Below are 17,928 nucleotides of genomic sequence, written 5' to 3' on the forward strand. Positions count from 1 at the left end.
CTTTTATTAATTTACAAGGCAAAATTTTGGGGGAAAAGGGACTGGGTATTAAAAAAATAAGAAGAATTTCAACAACGCCACAAGTACAAAATGTGACTTTCAGTACTTATACCAAAGCAAAAAGAAGTCTTTTTCTGTGCTTACTGAGAGATATACAACTCCCTCTCTTCAATGTAACAAACTAAACTGCACTTCTGGAAAATGTTGATGTTTTATTCATTTTATCTTAACACAAAGCAACTGTTAATGGGTAGTGATTTACATAGATATTAAATAAAAATTAACCTAAAATACGTAAATTCTGTTCTAAGAATAAGGGAATGTCTGCTAAATTAAATTGAAATGATGTGTATAATTTGATAAACAGCCTTACTGCAGATATCAGATTGTTTTAGAAAACCTAAAATTACTTTTGATGTAGTGTCAGTAATGATAATCAGCCAGACACATACTACTCTGTTGTTTCCTCAGGTCCATCTGGGGGTGGCCAGGAGATTTGGCTTTGAGTGCACCCCTGACCCAGACACAGGAGGCTGTTTGGAATTCCCCCCCAGTTCCCAGCCTCTTCTCCAGTTTGTTTCTGTCCTCTACCGGGACATGGGAGACAACATTGAGGGGGTTCGGGCCCGCGCTTTCCACGATCCAGACAACGATGCCCAACAGAACCACAGCACCAGTAGCAACAGTGATAGTGGGATTGGCAACTTTTTACCAGAAGAGAAGAGCAACAGAGTACTTTTAGTTGACCTTGGAGGTCCTCCCAATCACAACCACATCTCTGGGCCACGCCACTGGGACAGCCCTCCGTCATCCCAGCAGGCCTGGAGCCCCACCTTGGGAGCTGCAGCCTCTCATCCACCTCCTCCTCCTCCTCCTCCAATGCTGAGGAATGGCCACTACCGTCACGATCCACACCTGGCTGACCTTCCTCACCCTCTCCCCTTAGCTCACCCTGATGTCCCTGGCAGGCATTCACGAGGGGTCCACCCACACCACTACTCATCAGGGAAGCGGGGAGGCGCTGTTGGGGGAGGAGAAAGGAGAGGGGCTGGAGGAGCAGTAGGGGTGGAACAGCAGCGGTGGCTGCCAGTCCATGTGCTGCGAGACTGGCGTCAGCAGCACCACCACCACAGCCACCTCCAGGGCCTTAGCAGCGATCAGGAGTCCTATGCCGAATCCACTGACGGATGGTCATCAGCCAACTGCAGCACCCTGCCCCCACCCATGAATAAGATCCCAGCCGACCGCTACCGGGCCCCGCAGGCCCCTGGAGACCACCTGCCACCACCTGGGGGGAGCCAGCCTCCTCCTCCCTCATACCCCAACACCCACAGACTGACTGCTCAGAAAGATGAGTGGGCTAAGAAGTTATTCGGTGCTGGAGACAGGGAACGGACAGGAGCAGAGAGAGGTGAAAGAGAGAAGAAACGAGGAGCCAACACCAAGGAAGGAGAGAAAAAGGTATGCTTTTAATTAAGTTATAGAAGTACTGAGTAAAACTCTGGTTCAATCCGTTTTCATGCTGGTAACTTTTTCATTTTTATTCACATTTTTGACCAGTCTACCTCCCTAATAATAGCACAGTCACTGGTGTACTACTCTGTGCCAGGTTTTGTGGGTTGTAGGAAAGTTGTGTTAAAACTGACCATGAGATGAGAAGCCCAGACAGCAGGTAGCATCCCCCATCACACATCCCTGTTGTGGAAATTTACTCTGACTAAACTGTGTCCAAGACTACAGTTTATTGAGGCTATAAATCCATCTGTGCTCATCCCGCTGCTCTCCATGCATTCTCACCCTCTCCTACCCAAGGCTTCAGATGTAACTCATTCAGTCCTGGGAAAAAGTTTCTTTTCCCTCATATCAAAAACTTTTCACTTGTTTTGAAAATTTACATGAACTATGCACATACCAAAAGATGTCTCTCTACTACACTGAATAATGTGAGCACCCCAGCTGGCTCTCTCTCCTAACTTGGTACAAGTGGATTGATAAGTTATTTATCCTCACTACTCCAGTATCAGATCATGTATTATGCACTAGACCGGCATCTGCCTTCACCTGAAAACCACCTGTTTCCCACCCTAATGAGTCTCAGTCTAGCAGTAGTGAAGTAATTATATATGCTACTGTCTTTGTGTGCTATACTTTAAAGAACTAAACTCGCTGCATTCTTTTTTTTAATTTATTTTTTTTACAAGAACTAGATACAATACAATATACTGGCTGTTTATTGATTTTAGAGAGTAGAAATGGAGAGATACAGATCAAGAGAGGAAAAATCCATCTGCATTAACCAGTCTAAAGTTTCTATGCTCCAATGTTTGTACAGAATATTGTAGAAAGTATGTTGGAGACTGTGTCATTGGCTCTGTCTATTTTTACATACTAGCAAGTTATAGCTTCTCGGATACTGAAGTAGGCCAGTGCTTCTCCCACTAAGGCTCTTGGTGGACAGTGTCCCAGGGACCCTGGGGGACAATCAGAGGAAGTGTTTACAAGGTCAGGGGCAGGGCAGAGACTGACAATGACAGAAAGGTGGACATTAACCTCTCTAACATGTCTTCAGTCTGGAGACACCGAGCTGTGGAGGCTGTGACTATCATGGTAAGACATGACTATTTGTTGTCTAGATACAATCCAGAAATCGCTGCTTTCATGCTCTGGTTTTTCCCTCTGTGTCCTTAAAACCCGAGAATTATAAGACATCATTGCTGAATTGTTATATCATGCAGCAGATCAAGGCATTATCCTTAATTGAGTGTTAATGTTCGTCACATGGTGGCACTGTTTCACTACCTAAACCTCTGTAAATCTCCCTCACTCTAATGACTGTCTGTGGCAAACAATTTCACATCATCGTTTAGAAAAATGAAATTGTCATAATGAAAGCCTCCATTTGTGTTAAAAATGCTAGATAGAAACAAGCAGAACCTTGACAAATGTGACACAGTGATTTTTGTAATTGGGCAGCGGACTGCCCACTGTCTGGCAATTTGATCCATGACTTCTCCTGGTCACATGTTGAAGTGTCAGTGGGCAAAGCATTGTCAGCTTCACCACCATAAGTGTATGAGTGTGTATGTGACTGGATGAATGAAGGGCTATGTAAATGCACTCTGTTTGCCATTTAGCGTAATTATTTATCTGAAGGAAATGTAATAATAATATATTGTCTTTGTGTGTATTTTGGCATGTTTAAGGTAGTCATTCAGAGCCCATTACACTGGTTTAATTTATTATTGTTATTACAAGAAATGCGTGTTTGTGTAAGTGTGCTTGGTTGTTATGATGACAGCTATGTTGTCGTAAACAGGAAGAATGCTTTTTTCTGTGACATTGATAGTGTATGTGTGTGTATGTGTACAATAAGGAGGAGGAGAAGGACAAGATCAGCTGCACAGATAAGAGCTGTGAGTTTTCCATGGGAATTTAGTCTTTCAGATTTGATAAAGCAGCCACACCCAAAACAACCCCAACACCAGTGAGTCCAAACAACACTGTCAAATCTCAGCTTCTTCTAAAAAAAACCCTTTTGTTATTCAAGCTTTTCTGTTATTACAGGTAACGCTGGCTGTAAACTGACGGGGTTAAGCAGAGATCATGTGAGAATGTTTGTGACCACATATGTAATCAAGTGTTCAAATCTGTGTTATCAGACAGACACACACATTCACATGGATGCGGGGTTGAGTCAGTTTCCAGGCAACACCACTGATCATTGCCTGATGAAATGCAGAGAAGACCCGCTCCTCACCAGCCAGTTACATTCTACTCCTGTTTGGCCTCTGAGCCTGTCAGCATCGATTAATTACTCATTAGACAACTAGGTTCCATTGACAGATGCTTTCTCCTACAGTAAAAGGACATTAGCCAGATGCCATTTTTGAGAGGAGTGACAAAACACAAGATAATTAAGCTGTCTTCTAAAAATGCAAGGACCAGTTACTATATATAATTCACATTAGATACCACAGTAGTGACATTCCCTAAACCAATGTACTACAATTCATTGCAAAAACTCATCATGCTACTTTTTCTAGCACAGAGAGGCTCTACAAGTGTTCTTGTTTACATCCACTGTTTGTGCGTCAATGTGTGTCTCTCTATGCTCTTGCGGTGTTGACTAAAGTACTATCTGGAGCTGCAGGCAAAATCACAGGACTGTACATGCCTGCATCTAACGTGGAATTTAACATTCAGGTGAAACAAAAGAAACCCGACTTCAAGACATGCATGTGTAACAGAAAAAATCTCCACACATAAAGCTTTCATGTAGAACTGTCTGCATGTTATGTAGTGTCTTTTCTTAACTGGCACTTTTAATGTTCTGTAACATCTGTCCAACTAAGACATGCACACCTAGGCCCCTTAGGCTGTAAGGAATATTGGCATGCTGTTTATGTGCATACAGTTAATACAAAACTGTTTGGTTTAGATAAATTAGATCTGAATAGTGTCAAAAGAGGTTTCATGTAAAACCTGCATGGCTAATAAGCATTACATCCCATTAATGCATGACAGCATTATTAACAGGTGAATTCAAGACCTTGGCAATGGTCCGTCATAGTTGTTTAACTAACAGCTGTGTAAACACTGTAAAGTTTCCATACACTAGCAATAAAATATTATACTCAATACTGGTGAGTTAGATAAAATAAGTGGTGCTGTTTGCATAGGCTTTCATACTATAACTAGCCTGCAATTTTGAGATTGACCACATTGAAAGATTTTTTTTATTTAGGAATTTCTGCCTGTATTTGATAGAAACAGTTGCAAGAGACAGGAAACATGGAAAAGAGAACCAGGGAAGACATGCAGCAGTGGTCAATCAGCCATTTGTTATCCTACAGTAACATTTTTAATATTTGACCCAATATTTCCACACATTAATTTTTTGAACTCCCTCTCTGGTTGCTGATTTAACCTGTAAAACTCATCTCTATGGGCTTCTTTCCATTAAAATAATCCCTTACTGCCTTGGAATGGCTTAAATGATACTCTACACTGTTGCTTCCTTTAGAATGTGCAGATCTATGATGTTCCTGTCTTTCTGTTTGTCAAGCTCTTCCTTGATGCAGCTTAATGTATTATTTTGTTTATTTTATGGTATTGATTTCCACTGTAGAGAAGTGAATTGATTTGCCAGTTCACAATGTAAGCTATCCCAGGGCACTTTCCATAGTATAGTCAAGACATAATATTATATTACAGACATGCACCCAATAAATCCTACGACTCCCTTTGAATACGCACTTTGCAACAGTGGGAAGAATAAAATTCTTTTCAAACAGGCAGAAACATCTTTAGGTTAGGGTTAGGGAAGAGGGAAGAGCAGAGAGAGAAAAGAACTGCAGTGAAAATTTGACAACAAATGAGAGAACAATAAATATTGAGCAGGTTAGGGAGGTCAGTAACCTCAGATCAGAAATGTGAAGCTCCTGAGACAGATACCTGCAGATGACAAAACACAAACTATAGGAGAGAGAAGACAACAAAAATTAATGGTATGCAATTCTGACCTATAAATGTGTGCAGAGTTAAGAAAGGGGAGCAGTCAGAAGTCAAAGTATGTGGGTAGAGAGCATGAGCATGCAAATAAGTGCTTAGCCCAAGACCCAGGAAACTGTAGCTCCATGTTTGGCTTCCCTCATCAGTTTCATCAGTTGAATCAGCCACTTTGTTGCTGTTTATTCAGGCTTACTCACTTTCTCATATTATGTACACCATGTGAACTAAGCATGTGTATCTGTTCTTGCTTCAGGGTGGTCGGTTCCGTGGTCTGACCATGGGATTCCCTCCTCTCCACCAACGCTCCTCAGCCAGGCGCTCCTTTGGTCGCTCCAAACGTCTCAGCCTGGCCCGCTCACTGGATGACCTGGAGGTAGGAGCATATGTACACAATCACACTAGCACAGGTGTACCAGCAAGCGTTACTGCAGTGTTCAAGCTTAGCCTGACCACTGTGCTATTGTCACATTGGATTTACACGTGCAGCATCCATCTCTAATAATAGCAGCTCATGCACACCATACATCCTCACACGACACGTCAAGCCCTTTTCTACATCACCATGGCAACATAGACAGAGTAATGCACTGAGCCATCTTATAGAAGGGCTAAAACACACTTTGAGGTTTGTATTTTAAGATTGTAGGATTTGTATAAAGATTACTCTTTGACAGTAGGATATTACTTGACAGTACTATTGCAGGAATTATCCTTTTGCTCTCGTTATAGCTGCAGGAAATGACCTGATATCCAGTCATTTGATAGCCATGAGTTTCATCTAACAAAATGCCTATTTAGTTCTATTTAACTGCATTGTATGAAGAGAAAATTGGCAGTCACTGTTCTACTGTAGTACTCAAACTGGAACAGCAGACTGATATTATTTGTAAAATGCTGCTTTATCTTAATTATGGTAAGATTTCATTACAAAAAAAATCTATCTCCAGCATCTTGTTTTTTTAATTTGCTGTTTTTAGTCCTAAATTGAGTGATAAAAAGGATACCTAATTATGAAACAGGAAAATACCGAGTGTTTTTGTCATCATGGCTCATCTGTGTGTCCTGTGTGTGTGTGATGGCTGGCAGGACTAAACGAGAGTCCTGCTGTCTCGTTCACAATTCATAGCAGTGGCTTTGGTTCCTAGATAAAGATCAGAGGAAAGTTAAATGTTTCCGCCGTTTAGTGGTGACTGGGGCACACTGGGAGCAGATAAGCAGATCCCACACTGTTGCTTCAGTAGTGATAGTTTTTTATATAAATTTCTGGCATTTTTTCTTTGTTGGGCAGCACAGAAGAGTGCAACAGGAAACATGGGGAGTTATATGGCACTGAGGAGCCAGGCTAGATTTAAACTTGAGAAGCTGCATCTTGAACAGTATGCATAAGCAGGTTTCAAGTAAAATTAAAGATGCTGTGCGGAGTTCTAATGAGAAAAATCATGTATATGAATCATGTTGGTCAAAGGGAAAATTAATTTCTAGATTGCTTGGTGCCTCATAGTTAATTGGCTTCAATTCAAATGTAATTATTTTGTAATCACACTGTTATTGGAAAGGGGGTACAATTTCACTTTGTACTTTGCTGTGCTAATGTACATGTTAACTCAAATGTCAGGCATATTTCTTAAAATTACATTCATTTTCTTCTAATCATGACATGGATATTTGCATAAATGATTCATAATCAGGTTGTGGGCACTACTGAATTTGTGCACACTTGAATTGCCCACTATTGTAGGAGTTTCACAGGGGTAGATGCCCCATTGCCAGAGCATCCCATGGCAGGGTTTCTCTCCTCTATTTTCCTCTTCACCCCTCTGCCTCCCCACCGCCTCTATTCTACCTTTTTCTTCCGGTCGTTAGGCCTTTTTCTCTTGCTGCACATGCAGCAGTGTCCACAAACAGAGAGGGCTTTGTGTTGTGAGAGGGGGAAGGAGAGAGAGATTGTGTGTGTGTGTGTGTGTGTGTGTGTGTGTGTGTGTGTGTGTGTGTGTGTGTGTGTGTGTGTGTGTGTGTGTGTGAGTGTGTGAGTGTGTGAGTGAGTGAGTGAGTGAGTGTAGTGACGGTGGTGGGGGGTAATGGGGTTCTAAGTGTTAGCCTGCACTTTTAATGAGCTCTGATGAGCAACAAACTGACATTCACCTCGTTAGTGAGGCCTAAACACAAAAGCACATACGGTATATAGACACACACACACACACACACACACACACACACACACACACACACACACACACACACACACACACACACACACACACACACACACACACACACACACACACACACATGGATGAAAAGCCATGCATGCACATTCACAAATTGCAACTCTAAGTCACAAGCACATCGATGCACACAAGCATGACTACACTATAATTGCACAGAAACACACACGTACATACACACAGCTCTTACTCATCTTGTTAGCTGTGCTATTGAGGCTTCTCCAGCACCTTTCAGACTTCATGCTGCAGTTGAAATGTGTGTGAGCATTGATGGGTGTGGATCGCACTGTATGGATAATACTGTATGTCTATGTTGGCAAAGTGCTTCTTGCTTGCTGCTCATCTTGTGATGGGTCTGATTATAGAGCTGAACCATTACACACTTACAAACACACAAACCCACGCACATGAGCAGACAGACAATGTCTTATGACAGCAGTTAGGGGAAGGAAATCAGATTGTACACATTTGCTCTGCACCTCCTGCTGCATCTGTGTCTTGATTCTGGGTTGGATTTTCATGAACTTTTTTTGTCATATAATTTTCTCTGTGCTGTAAATATTACACAATATATATACACGATACAATACAAATACACAGTTGCTTAAAAATGTGGATGTTTAAAACCAGAGAGCTATTTTAGAAACCATTACCAACAAGATGAAGGAAAAACTGTCTCATGTGCAGCTGACTGAATTGACAATTTTAAAAGACACTGGTTCTTTATTGAACTGGTACCTTGGTTGTAAGCTATCTACAGAACGGTAAAATGCACAAAGGTAATGACCAAACAGTTCACACAATAGGCTGATACCAGCCCGACTGCTGCTGTTTTCCCCATTAACTGCATTATATTGGTTATATAGGTTAGAGGAGGATGAGATTCCTCCCCAGTAGAGCTCCAGTGCTGGTCTTAGAGACCGGTTCAGGCAGAGTTCTCTATATGTTTTGGAGTAGTTAGTTAAATGTGAAAAGTAATCAGCCTTTGGTGGTATAAGATAGCAGATTTTCTCTGTGGAAATGTTTTGACTAAGGCATACTATTTAATGCTTTCTCACAAAGCTTTATTTCCTTGAAATTCACACCAGATTGAAAGGCATACTGTACAGGGATGCCCATATTACAATATTCTGGCACTGATAAGCATACATCATATTGAAACGTAACAGAAAAGCGACTTATATTTGCCACACCCTTCAGTTTCATATGAACACCTGTTGCTTTAGCAGACTTTTACTTTCATTTAGAAACTGTTAAAAAATGTTGGCATCAGGTTAAGGGCTGTGTGAATGTAATTATTAGTCTGAACTACACACACTATTAAAAATGATTTGAATTATCAAGTTGTTGACAAAAGACATTGTGACTAAATTTTAAAGCAAAAATGCTGACCATGACCTTGCTCTATCTACTTATTTTTCTGGATTTGTTTATTATGTGTGATTTGGTCTGCTTTTTGAATGAAAAAAACTATTTGATGAAATCATCCTGGGCTTTAGGGAATTCCGATTTGCAAATTTCTACTATTTTTTAAGCTTTTATATATAATCTGTAATGAAAATCATTGTTGGATGCAGCTTTGCCAAAATGTGCATTCAAGAACAGTTAATTATGCCAAAGAGAATCCTAATTTTTTTTCATGTTAGGTTGGACTTAAATTGTGGTCAGTTGGAATCTTACTTGTTTAAGATTTTGAAAGGAGAAGGTACCAACATAGTGCTGAAACAAGATGTAATATTTAAGAAAAGCTAAAGCAGACTCAGAGAAGTGAACATCCCTGCACTTCAACTATTTTATGGCTTACACAGCTGTAATCCAAGTTTTTTTTTTAATGTTTATTTAAATCTTCATGCTTCAGATCCTAATTGTCTGAAGCCCTATTTCATCATGATAATATTGATTATCTTATTACAATGGCTCCTGTCAAGGGGTGGAGTATGTTAGTCAAGTGAGCAGTTAGCTCTTGAAGATAATGTATTGAAAGCAGGAAAACTTCTGACATCCAAAACAGAAGGTCTTTTTGGGTTTTCGTAGGATCGAGTGGTTAGTTTCAGTCAAAAGTGATCTAAGAAAAGACAACTGGTAAACTGGCGACAGTCATGGACTCATTTTCATGCACGGGGAGAGAAGGCTGCTCTGTGTGGTTTGAGAGGGACTATAGCACAAATTGCTGAAAACTTAAATGCTGGCTATGATAGAAAGGTGTCAGAACTTGTGAGTGTCGATGCTGACCCCTGTCCACTGCTGATAGTCCCTATGAAAGTAAGTAAGTATGAGACCATCTAGCAGTTGAAGATAAGGTCTGATAAATCATAGCCTCTTTTACATTTTGTGGATGGCCAGGTGTGTGTGTGTCATTTACCTGGGAAAGAGATGACAGTAGGATGCACTGTGGGAAGAAGGATCCTCTGAGCAATGTTGTGCTAAAAAAACCTCGGTTCTTGGCATTTCATGTGGATTTTACTTCAACACATACCACTTACCTAAACATTGCTGTGGACCACATACATTGCAACGGTATTCTCCTGATGCCAATGGTCTCTCTCAGCATGTTTCTGTACCCTGTCACACTGCAAAAACCATTCAAGAATGGTGTGAGGAACAATAACGAAGAGTTGAAGATGCTGTAAAGGATCTGCTAATTACACCTGGGTGTCTGATACCACAGGACACCTTCTGAGGTATTGTGGATTTCATGCCTGGACACCTCAGAGCTGTCTTCATATCACAATTGTAGCCTACACAATATCAGGCATGTGGTTATAATGTTGCGGCAGGTCAGTTTATTTTTTGCTTTGCATAACTTTGGACTTCAAATCGGCGCATCACTTTTAGCGATCAAAGCCAAGCAGTTGTTGTGTGTGCTTCTTTGTATTTTTTTATATGTGCGTGTTTATTTTTGTATATCAGTGTATGTGTGACTTTTATAAAAGTTAATTGGTTTAAAATCCTAATGTTGCTCTCTCAGCCATAAATGCAGTCTTTTTCTTCAGGGTGAATGGTTTGAGCTTTCAGCTGATCACAAACGCACATCATGGCTCTCACCCCAAGACATGTGCGTCATAGTTTCCTCTATGCTCTGAGGTCTAGTCACCTCAAAGCAATAATTTCACATTCTTGAAGCATTATTGCTTTTTAAATACACATGCACCTCTGCAATGCAAGATGAGGATTAATCAACATCCCTGAAAAACTCCACTTGAACAAATGTACTCAGATGCTTTTCCCACAACTCCTATTTTTTGCATATTGTTGTTTTATTAGCATTTGCAAAGTGTCATTGTTTTTTTTTTTATTTACAAGTGGTGTAGTTGTACTTACGTATAACTACACAATATTTACTTGCATAAAATTACAAGTTTTTACTTTTGTAAAACTACACAAATTCTAAGTATAACTACCAAAAACACAGTGTAGAAATACCCTTTTTGCAAGAAAACGCATACATTTAAATATATACATAACTAAAAGTACAAAAACATCAGCAGCGAAAGTATCAAAAGTAAAAGTACTCATTTTGTAGAACAGTGTATTTCAGAACAATACACTGGATTCTACTTATTGGTGCATCAATGTGTTCATCGCTTTAAGAATGAAACCAAGTAAAGGTCATTTAACTGTTTTATATAGTTCACCTGCTGGTTAGGGTGTGAGTTTCCCCTTGTGGATCAGTAAAATTTTATATTACAAAGGAATGTTTTTGTTGATTATATTTTGTATTGTATCTTTGTTTATTTATTTATTTTTAAGTACAACATAGCAGAAAACAATAAAATACAACTTAAAATGCTAGCTGAGTACTTGGGTACTTTCGACCGCTGTAACTGGAATTAGTGAAAAGAACTTTGTCTGCAGTTATCCAGAGCCTCTAGCTATAGTTTGCTGCCCTTTGAAAACGGGACGAGAATGTGTTCTTGACATTACATCAAAACACTTTCCAGAGAGGTTTGTGTGCCATATTGTGCTCCTGTAGGTTGGCACTAAATGCAGCCGCCTCCCGTCTGTAGGTTGTTTATCTGTGTGAATGAGGTGGTGCTTCATCTGCTGTCTTCACCCCTGGGCCAAGTGGAGGGCAGACAGGAGGGGTGTGTGGAAGAAAGCGTTAGGGTGAGTACCTTTCCTGTGTGTCAAGGCATGTTCAGGAATGCAGCTTGTTTGACCCGATCATTGCTGCAGATAGCTGTCAGCTTGAAGATCTCGTGCCTCCGTCTTCCCAGAGAATTCTTTGCTGAACGTTCAGTGCATCCATTTCTCCCCCGTTTTTTCTTATTTTGCTCCCCCCTCACTATCACGAATGTCCGTTTACTCTCCAGACGTGCATGGGGCATACTAAGCAGATGACAGAAGAGCACACGCATTCAACTCCACGCTGATTTTTATGTGTGGATGTGTTCCTTAATGGCAAGGGGTCTCCCTCTGCAGCCGTGCCTACGCATTCATCTTGAGTGTGTGTATGTGCGCGTCTCAGCCCACAGCAGTGTGGGTGGAATAGAAATTATACGCGGGTGGGTGCAAAAGCAGAGACAGAGGAGGGGGAAGAGCTGAGAGGCAGGGCAAGGGATAGAGAGGGAAGAGGAGGAGGAGGCAAAGGAGGGGGTATGAGAGGGAGAACGAGAGGGAAAGGGAATCTAGCGACAGCAACATTCTGTAGCGGTTTGGACATTTGAAAGCCATCAAGCTTTGCCACTTGGTCTCTCTGCGCACAAACACACAACCAACAGCTGATGACAATGTGCACTGAGGGGAGCTCTCACACACAGTGCTGAGGATTACTTGTCTCTTCCTTCATGGAGCAGCAAACTTTGAGCGTGGATTCTGAAACGGCCACTGATCCAGTGAGTACACGAGCTGTGTGTGTTTGTGGAAGAATTTCTGCATGTATTGTCTGTGTGTGTGTGTGTGTATATATATGTGTGTTTGATGCAGCCTATATTTCATCCCACTGATGGCTCCCTTGCTTCTGTCACATGTGGCATCCAGGCTGTGTTACACAATCTTAACTGTTTTAGATCGCTGTTGTAGGAGATGCTATAAGTTCAATTAAAAATGCAAATAGGTGTGAAACCTTCTCTGTTGGTTCTGATTGTAATGCTTAACATGTTTGGAAGGCCAAAACAAAACTCTTGTTTAATACCACCTCTCTCTTTGTCTGTTGTTGTTGATGCACTGTTGGTTCATGCCAGTCATCCAATACATATTAAGGCTAAAATTAATTGAATGCACTGAAACTTTTGTTGTGAGGCCTATCTCTGGAATGACAGGTCATGTGACTAGTGCAGGCCAATCATCAGGCTCTTTTTGGCTCTGTAGAGTTAAAGGGAGACCTGTTGAGTCTTCAGTCCATTAGATTAGTTCATTTGTTTTTGGTTTGGTTTGGTTTTGTGCTATGGCTGCTGATACATATTATTATACTATTATAACAAAAAGCCTCACTTCATTCCTCATGAAATATCTAATTGCATTGCAAAAATACTAAAATGGCTGTTCCAAATGTATAGGGTGCTAGTAAATCTAACAGCTTATGGAATTTGGTTATGCTGTCCACAGTGTAGTTGAACAGGTCAATAGCTGTGTGTCCATGCAACTGTACACATGAAGTTTAGAGTGTGGGAGTTTTAACACTGTGGTGGAGAGCAGCACAGGACATTATTTCACTAAACACAGTAGTGAGAATAGAGCAGCCTGCCAGCCCTCTGACCCGACACAAGCACCCACACACACACACACACACACACACACACACACACACACACACACACACACACACACACAGAGGTATAAAAAACTCATTCATATCCGGAATAAGTGAATAAGAACACAATCCTGACGACCGAAGATTTGAACACACATTTTGTTTTTTTGTGTGTGCAAGAACTTGTGTGTGCGTGCGTGCGTGCGTGCGTGCGTGCGTGCGTGCGTGCGTGCGTGCGTGCGTGTGTGAATGTGTGTGTTGTTCCTCATGATATCCCCTGGGAGCAGAGTGTGTCAGATGATAAGACATGACCAACACTGCTCCTGTACATGAAACACCTCAGGAGGCCAAGAGTCACATTAGACGTGGCTCCAGTTTCCGATAAACACAAATGCTTCTTTTTTATCTCCATCAAGTGCCAGAAGATGCAGTTTACCACATCAGCACAAACTGCAAAACTGCGTCATGTGATAAGTCAGTTGCTGGACTGTTTTTTTTTTTTAATTTTATTTTAAATTGTCTTGAAGTGTAGCTCAAATAATAGTACAACTTTACCAGTTCGAGGCTTTAGTTTAAGCAAATATCTTGACAATTCAGTCTGTAGGTGAAGGTCTACTTGTGAATGCTGTTCCTCTTTACTAGTGCAGTTTTCCTGTTTTGTATGAGTCATTTTCAAGATTTCTCCTCTTTCCTTTTTGCGTAATTTTGCAGTGTTTGTGACAATGTTCCTGCTACTTAACCAGCGACTGCTGTAAATTACATTTTAGAAAGGCAGCAGCACGAGTCATATTAATCTGAATAGCAAGTATCATCAAAATGTCATCTTTAAAAGCAGTATCAAACTTACTAGCAAAGGGAGTGTGAGCAGCATTTCCTTTTCTTTGGCTGACATGCGCATGTTGATTTTCTACATATAATTAGATTTCGGTGTCTTTAGTGCCTGATCCTCACAGTCGCATTAGTTTATCAGCTAAATCATGACCAATTCGCTGCCACACAGTGATGACTGGTGCTGAGACTGAGATTGAATGTAAGCTCTCCTCCAGTATTTAAAGAAAATTCGGAAGAAATCCCTTTGGCTTTTGCTCGATTCAGTGTCTCGCCTAAATGAGAACTGTAGAGGGCACTGTTGAGTTTTATTATGTGTGCTAGGCAGAGCAAAAGAGAAACAAAGATGGTAAATTAAAACCTTCTCTCCAGATATAAAACTAGTTCTTTTGACAGAGATGATTTGGAAGCCAGATAATACAAGTGCTTTGTTTCATGTGTTTGTCATTTATCTGGTTAAAAGAAAAAAACACCTGTTGATTGCTCTTGCATTGCTGTAGCTCGTATCTCCCACACATTCTCATAAAAGACAGTGGCTCATGTCCCTCTATTATTTTAAAAGTTAGAATTTTTCTTAACAATTCTGCTCTTAATATTTTCTATTTAATTCACAGGATTTTGTCATGAAACACCTACATTTTTTCAGGTATTTGCTAAAACCCTCTTTGGTAATTTTCATCTATTACCAATTTCTGTTAACTAACTAAAGACTAGCTTATTATTTAATATGTCAGCATATCCCAAACCCAGACAAATGGCATCTACAAAAAAATAAAGCAGTTTCAAGATAGACCTAACTGAGACGTGATGGAAGAAATCAGTAACAACTTGGAACATGTGTACTGCATGTGTGTGATTGCTCATGAGTGTGTCTGTCTTTTGTGTGTAGCTCTGTTGTGTTACTGTCATCTGATATCTGCAGAAGAGAATATTTCCCTTTTATGTTGAGCTGCCATATAAAAGACTATGATTTAACATACAAACACAAAGGAAAAGCTGGTTGCTTGGACCACAGAAATTAGGTTAAAGACGGGGGTGAGACATGAAAAATATCTTTGCCTATCATCTTTTAAGTCCTCTTTTCTTCTCTTCTGCTCTCTTCCTTTTCTCTTCAGGATGTGGATTTAGCCAACCTAAACTTTGTCATATCCCTCTTATCCTGTGTGCTGTCCTGCCTCTTCTCTCTTCCCCTGCTTTGACAGATATGTTTTGAGCTGAACTTGACACAGGTTACTTAAACACCACTCATGCTTCTTCCTGGCCTGTTAAAGATGTGTTACCGACCAGTGAACTGTTCTGAAATGGCATTTGAATAATGTGGCTTTCCTAGCTTTTGATAAAATTAGCTGAACCAGGCAAACTTGAAAGTTTAAAAAAAATTAGGCTTCAACTGGGCGGCCTCCTTAGCACCAGAAGCTCTGGTAATTAGTGCTTTGGCATCGCCTTCAGCCTCTGTGTGTGTGTATGTGTGTGTGTGTGTGTGTGTGTGTGTGTGTGTGTGTGTGTTGGGGGCTGAGTGCTGGAGCCATCCCTGATGTTGCTATGTTACAGGGACGTGGAAGGTTAACATTAACTTCAGCATCAATATGGCACAGCATTTTGAGCTGTATGGCCTCAAATGGTGCTTGTGGAGCTGAAAAGAAGGCAGAGAAATGTCTTCTTTGGGCTGCTAGTCCTGAAAGTAGCATTGTTGTGTTTTTTTTTTTAAATATTGTTTGCTAATAGACACAGGCCTCCACATAGCTCTTAATGCTTACTGTCATCTTATGGTTTTATCCCTTTGAACCTCAAGCAATTACTGAGCATTTTACTGACTGTGGGCTCATTTTTCAGTGCATTAAAAAGTCCTGCATCTCTATGGAAACAGCACAACCACAGCTAGAAGTAGGCAGAGCTCAAAAGTACCTTGTGTGCTATATGACACAATTCTAATACCATAAATCATAAGAATAGAGAAAACGGCTAGTTTAATATGTTTAATAATTTTTCACATAAAATTGAAATAACCTGAAATCTGCCAAGTGCTCACTATGTTTAAAAAAAGAAAAAAAGGTAGCTCCATACTACATATTTCACAACTTACATTTTTGATTTGTTTCTATGCTTGTCTTTTCTTAGCTCTATGCGAGCACAGACTGCAGTTCATCCCAGTTTAGCCGTAAAGTCCCCATAATGTGACTGTTAGTCACAGCCGATTCACAAATTTTTACCTCAGACATGTAGGCAGACAAGTGATTTTAAGGAAATATCGCCAATTGAAACTTTTCTTACTAAAATGTATGTCACAAAATGTCTCATTAAACAATATTCTATATTATTTCTAATTGAACATCCACAGCCCTATGAACACGCTCATATATTAGCATAGAGTGTAGCTTTGAGTCAGCTACTGTCTGCTGAACACACACCCAGTTAAACACACACAGTCATTTAGTGTATGTGTTGTGTGTATGTAATTGAGTCATTACAGTTCGTCAGTCCAGACAGTGCTTTCAAAACGATAGAACTGTGGAAATATACAAGAAGGTGTAATAGAAACTTTTGCCAAAACAGGAAATTAGGGGGAGCTAGATGTAGGCTCAAGGCCATATGCACAGATTCAATTGCAGCCTTTGCTTGCATGTGTCAGAGAAAGAGAGTACGTGTGTATGCGCTCAAGTCCTGTGAAGTGCCTTTGTTTGCTTCAGTCGACCTTTTAACAAACCTGCAGAATTTTCATTGATCTTTGTAAAGCTGATGCTGGTGATAAAACCCCACTCCTCTCCCCATCCTCTCTTCTCCCCTGCCTTTAGTTTTCATATGTGAAACAGGGGAGACATTTCATTTTTTTAAAGTGAATAGCAAACGTATAGTTGTATTTGATCGTACGTACCTGTCTAGCTGTGATTTGAACAAGGAGGAATAGGAGAAGGGTGGAGAGGTGAGGGCTGTGCTGCAGCGTGATTGGCAGACTGACCTTTGATCCCTCCCCTTCTTGGCAACTGCTGCATGATGGGGGCGTGTCACTATGGTAACTGAGGTATGCGTGTCGGTGTGTGTGTGTCCGCGAGAGAATGGAACTTCCTAGTCAGTCTGTCAGCTCAGTGTGTGGTGGAGTGAGTGTGTGAGAACGAGAGGGAGAGGTGTAGTAAGAGTGTATTACGGTGAGGTACAGTACATTTACTTCGTACAACTTTAGCAGATAGTTCAATCTTATTCTAAGGCGCGTGTTTGTGTGAGGGGAGCGCTGAGGCATGGCTCCATCCAAGTCAACTGTCTGCATGACTTTCCTGCCCTAGATAGCTCCCGAAGAAATTCTGTCAGCATCAGCGCACGTGTATGTTTGTTTGTGTGGTTCAGATATGTAGATTGAGCAGTCAGCGAGTTTCCTCCTCTTTGAGAGGAGAGCAGGATGAGCCTGAGGAAGAGGCTCTCCTTCAAGCGGGTCTGGAACTTCAATACAGTGAGTAGTGCACACTTACACACACAATACTGTACAAGTAGTATTTATTGGGAAAATAACTAACTTGCCTTTTTTTATAATGTGAGGCAGTGAATGGAAGGAAGGACTGATTTCTTTATGTTCTTAGAAGCAAAATTAACTCACCCAGGTTCAAATATTTGAACTGATTTATGAGCCAAAGCTTTTAATAATAAAACTAAAGTGCTGTTGTAATGTTGCCAAGGTGCCTT

At 40.8% G+C, this 17,928-nt stretch overlaps 1 protein-coding gene across 4 annotated transcripts in view; it reads left to right on the forward strand.

Annotated features, from left to right (window-relative positions):
• The window catches only part of rgs12b (regulator of G protein signaling 12b), a 48,043-nt gene that overhangs the window by 5,482 nt on the left and 24,633 nt on the right, over positions 1 to 17,928 (forward strand). For all 4 annotated transcript variants that reach the window (XM_023268198.3, XM_023268195.3, XM_023268197.3 and 1 more), the window contains exons 4-5: positions 472 to 1,461; positions 5,765 to 5,884. In XM_023268198.3, the coding sequence (XP_023123966.2) occupies positions 472 to 1,461; positions 5,765 to 5,884 (1,110 nt within the window). The remainder of the gene's footprint in view (positions 1 to 471; positions 1,462 to 5,764; positions 5,885 to 17,928) is intronic.

This window comes from Amphiprion ocellaris, chromosome 4 (assembly GCF_022539595.1).
Source record: "Amphiprion ocellaris isolate individual 3 ecotype Okinawa chromosome 4, ASM2253959v1, whole genome shotgun sequence".
NCBI lineage: Eukaryota > Metazoa > Chordata > Actinopteri > Pomacentridae > Amphiprion > Amphiprion ocellaris.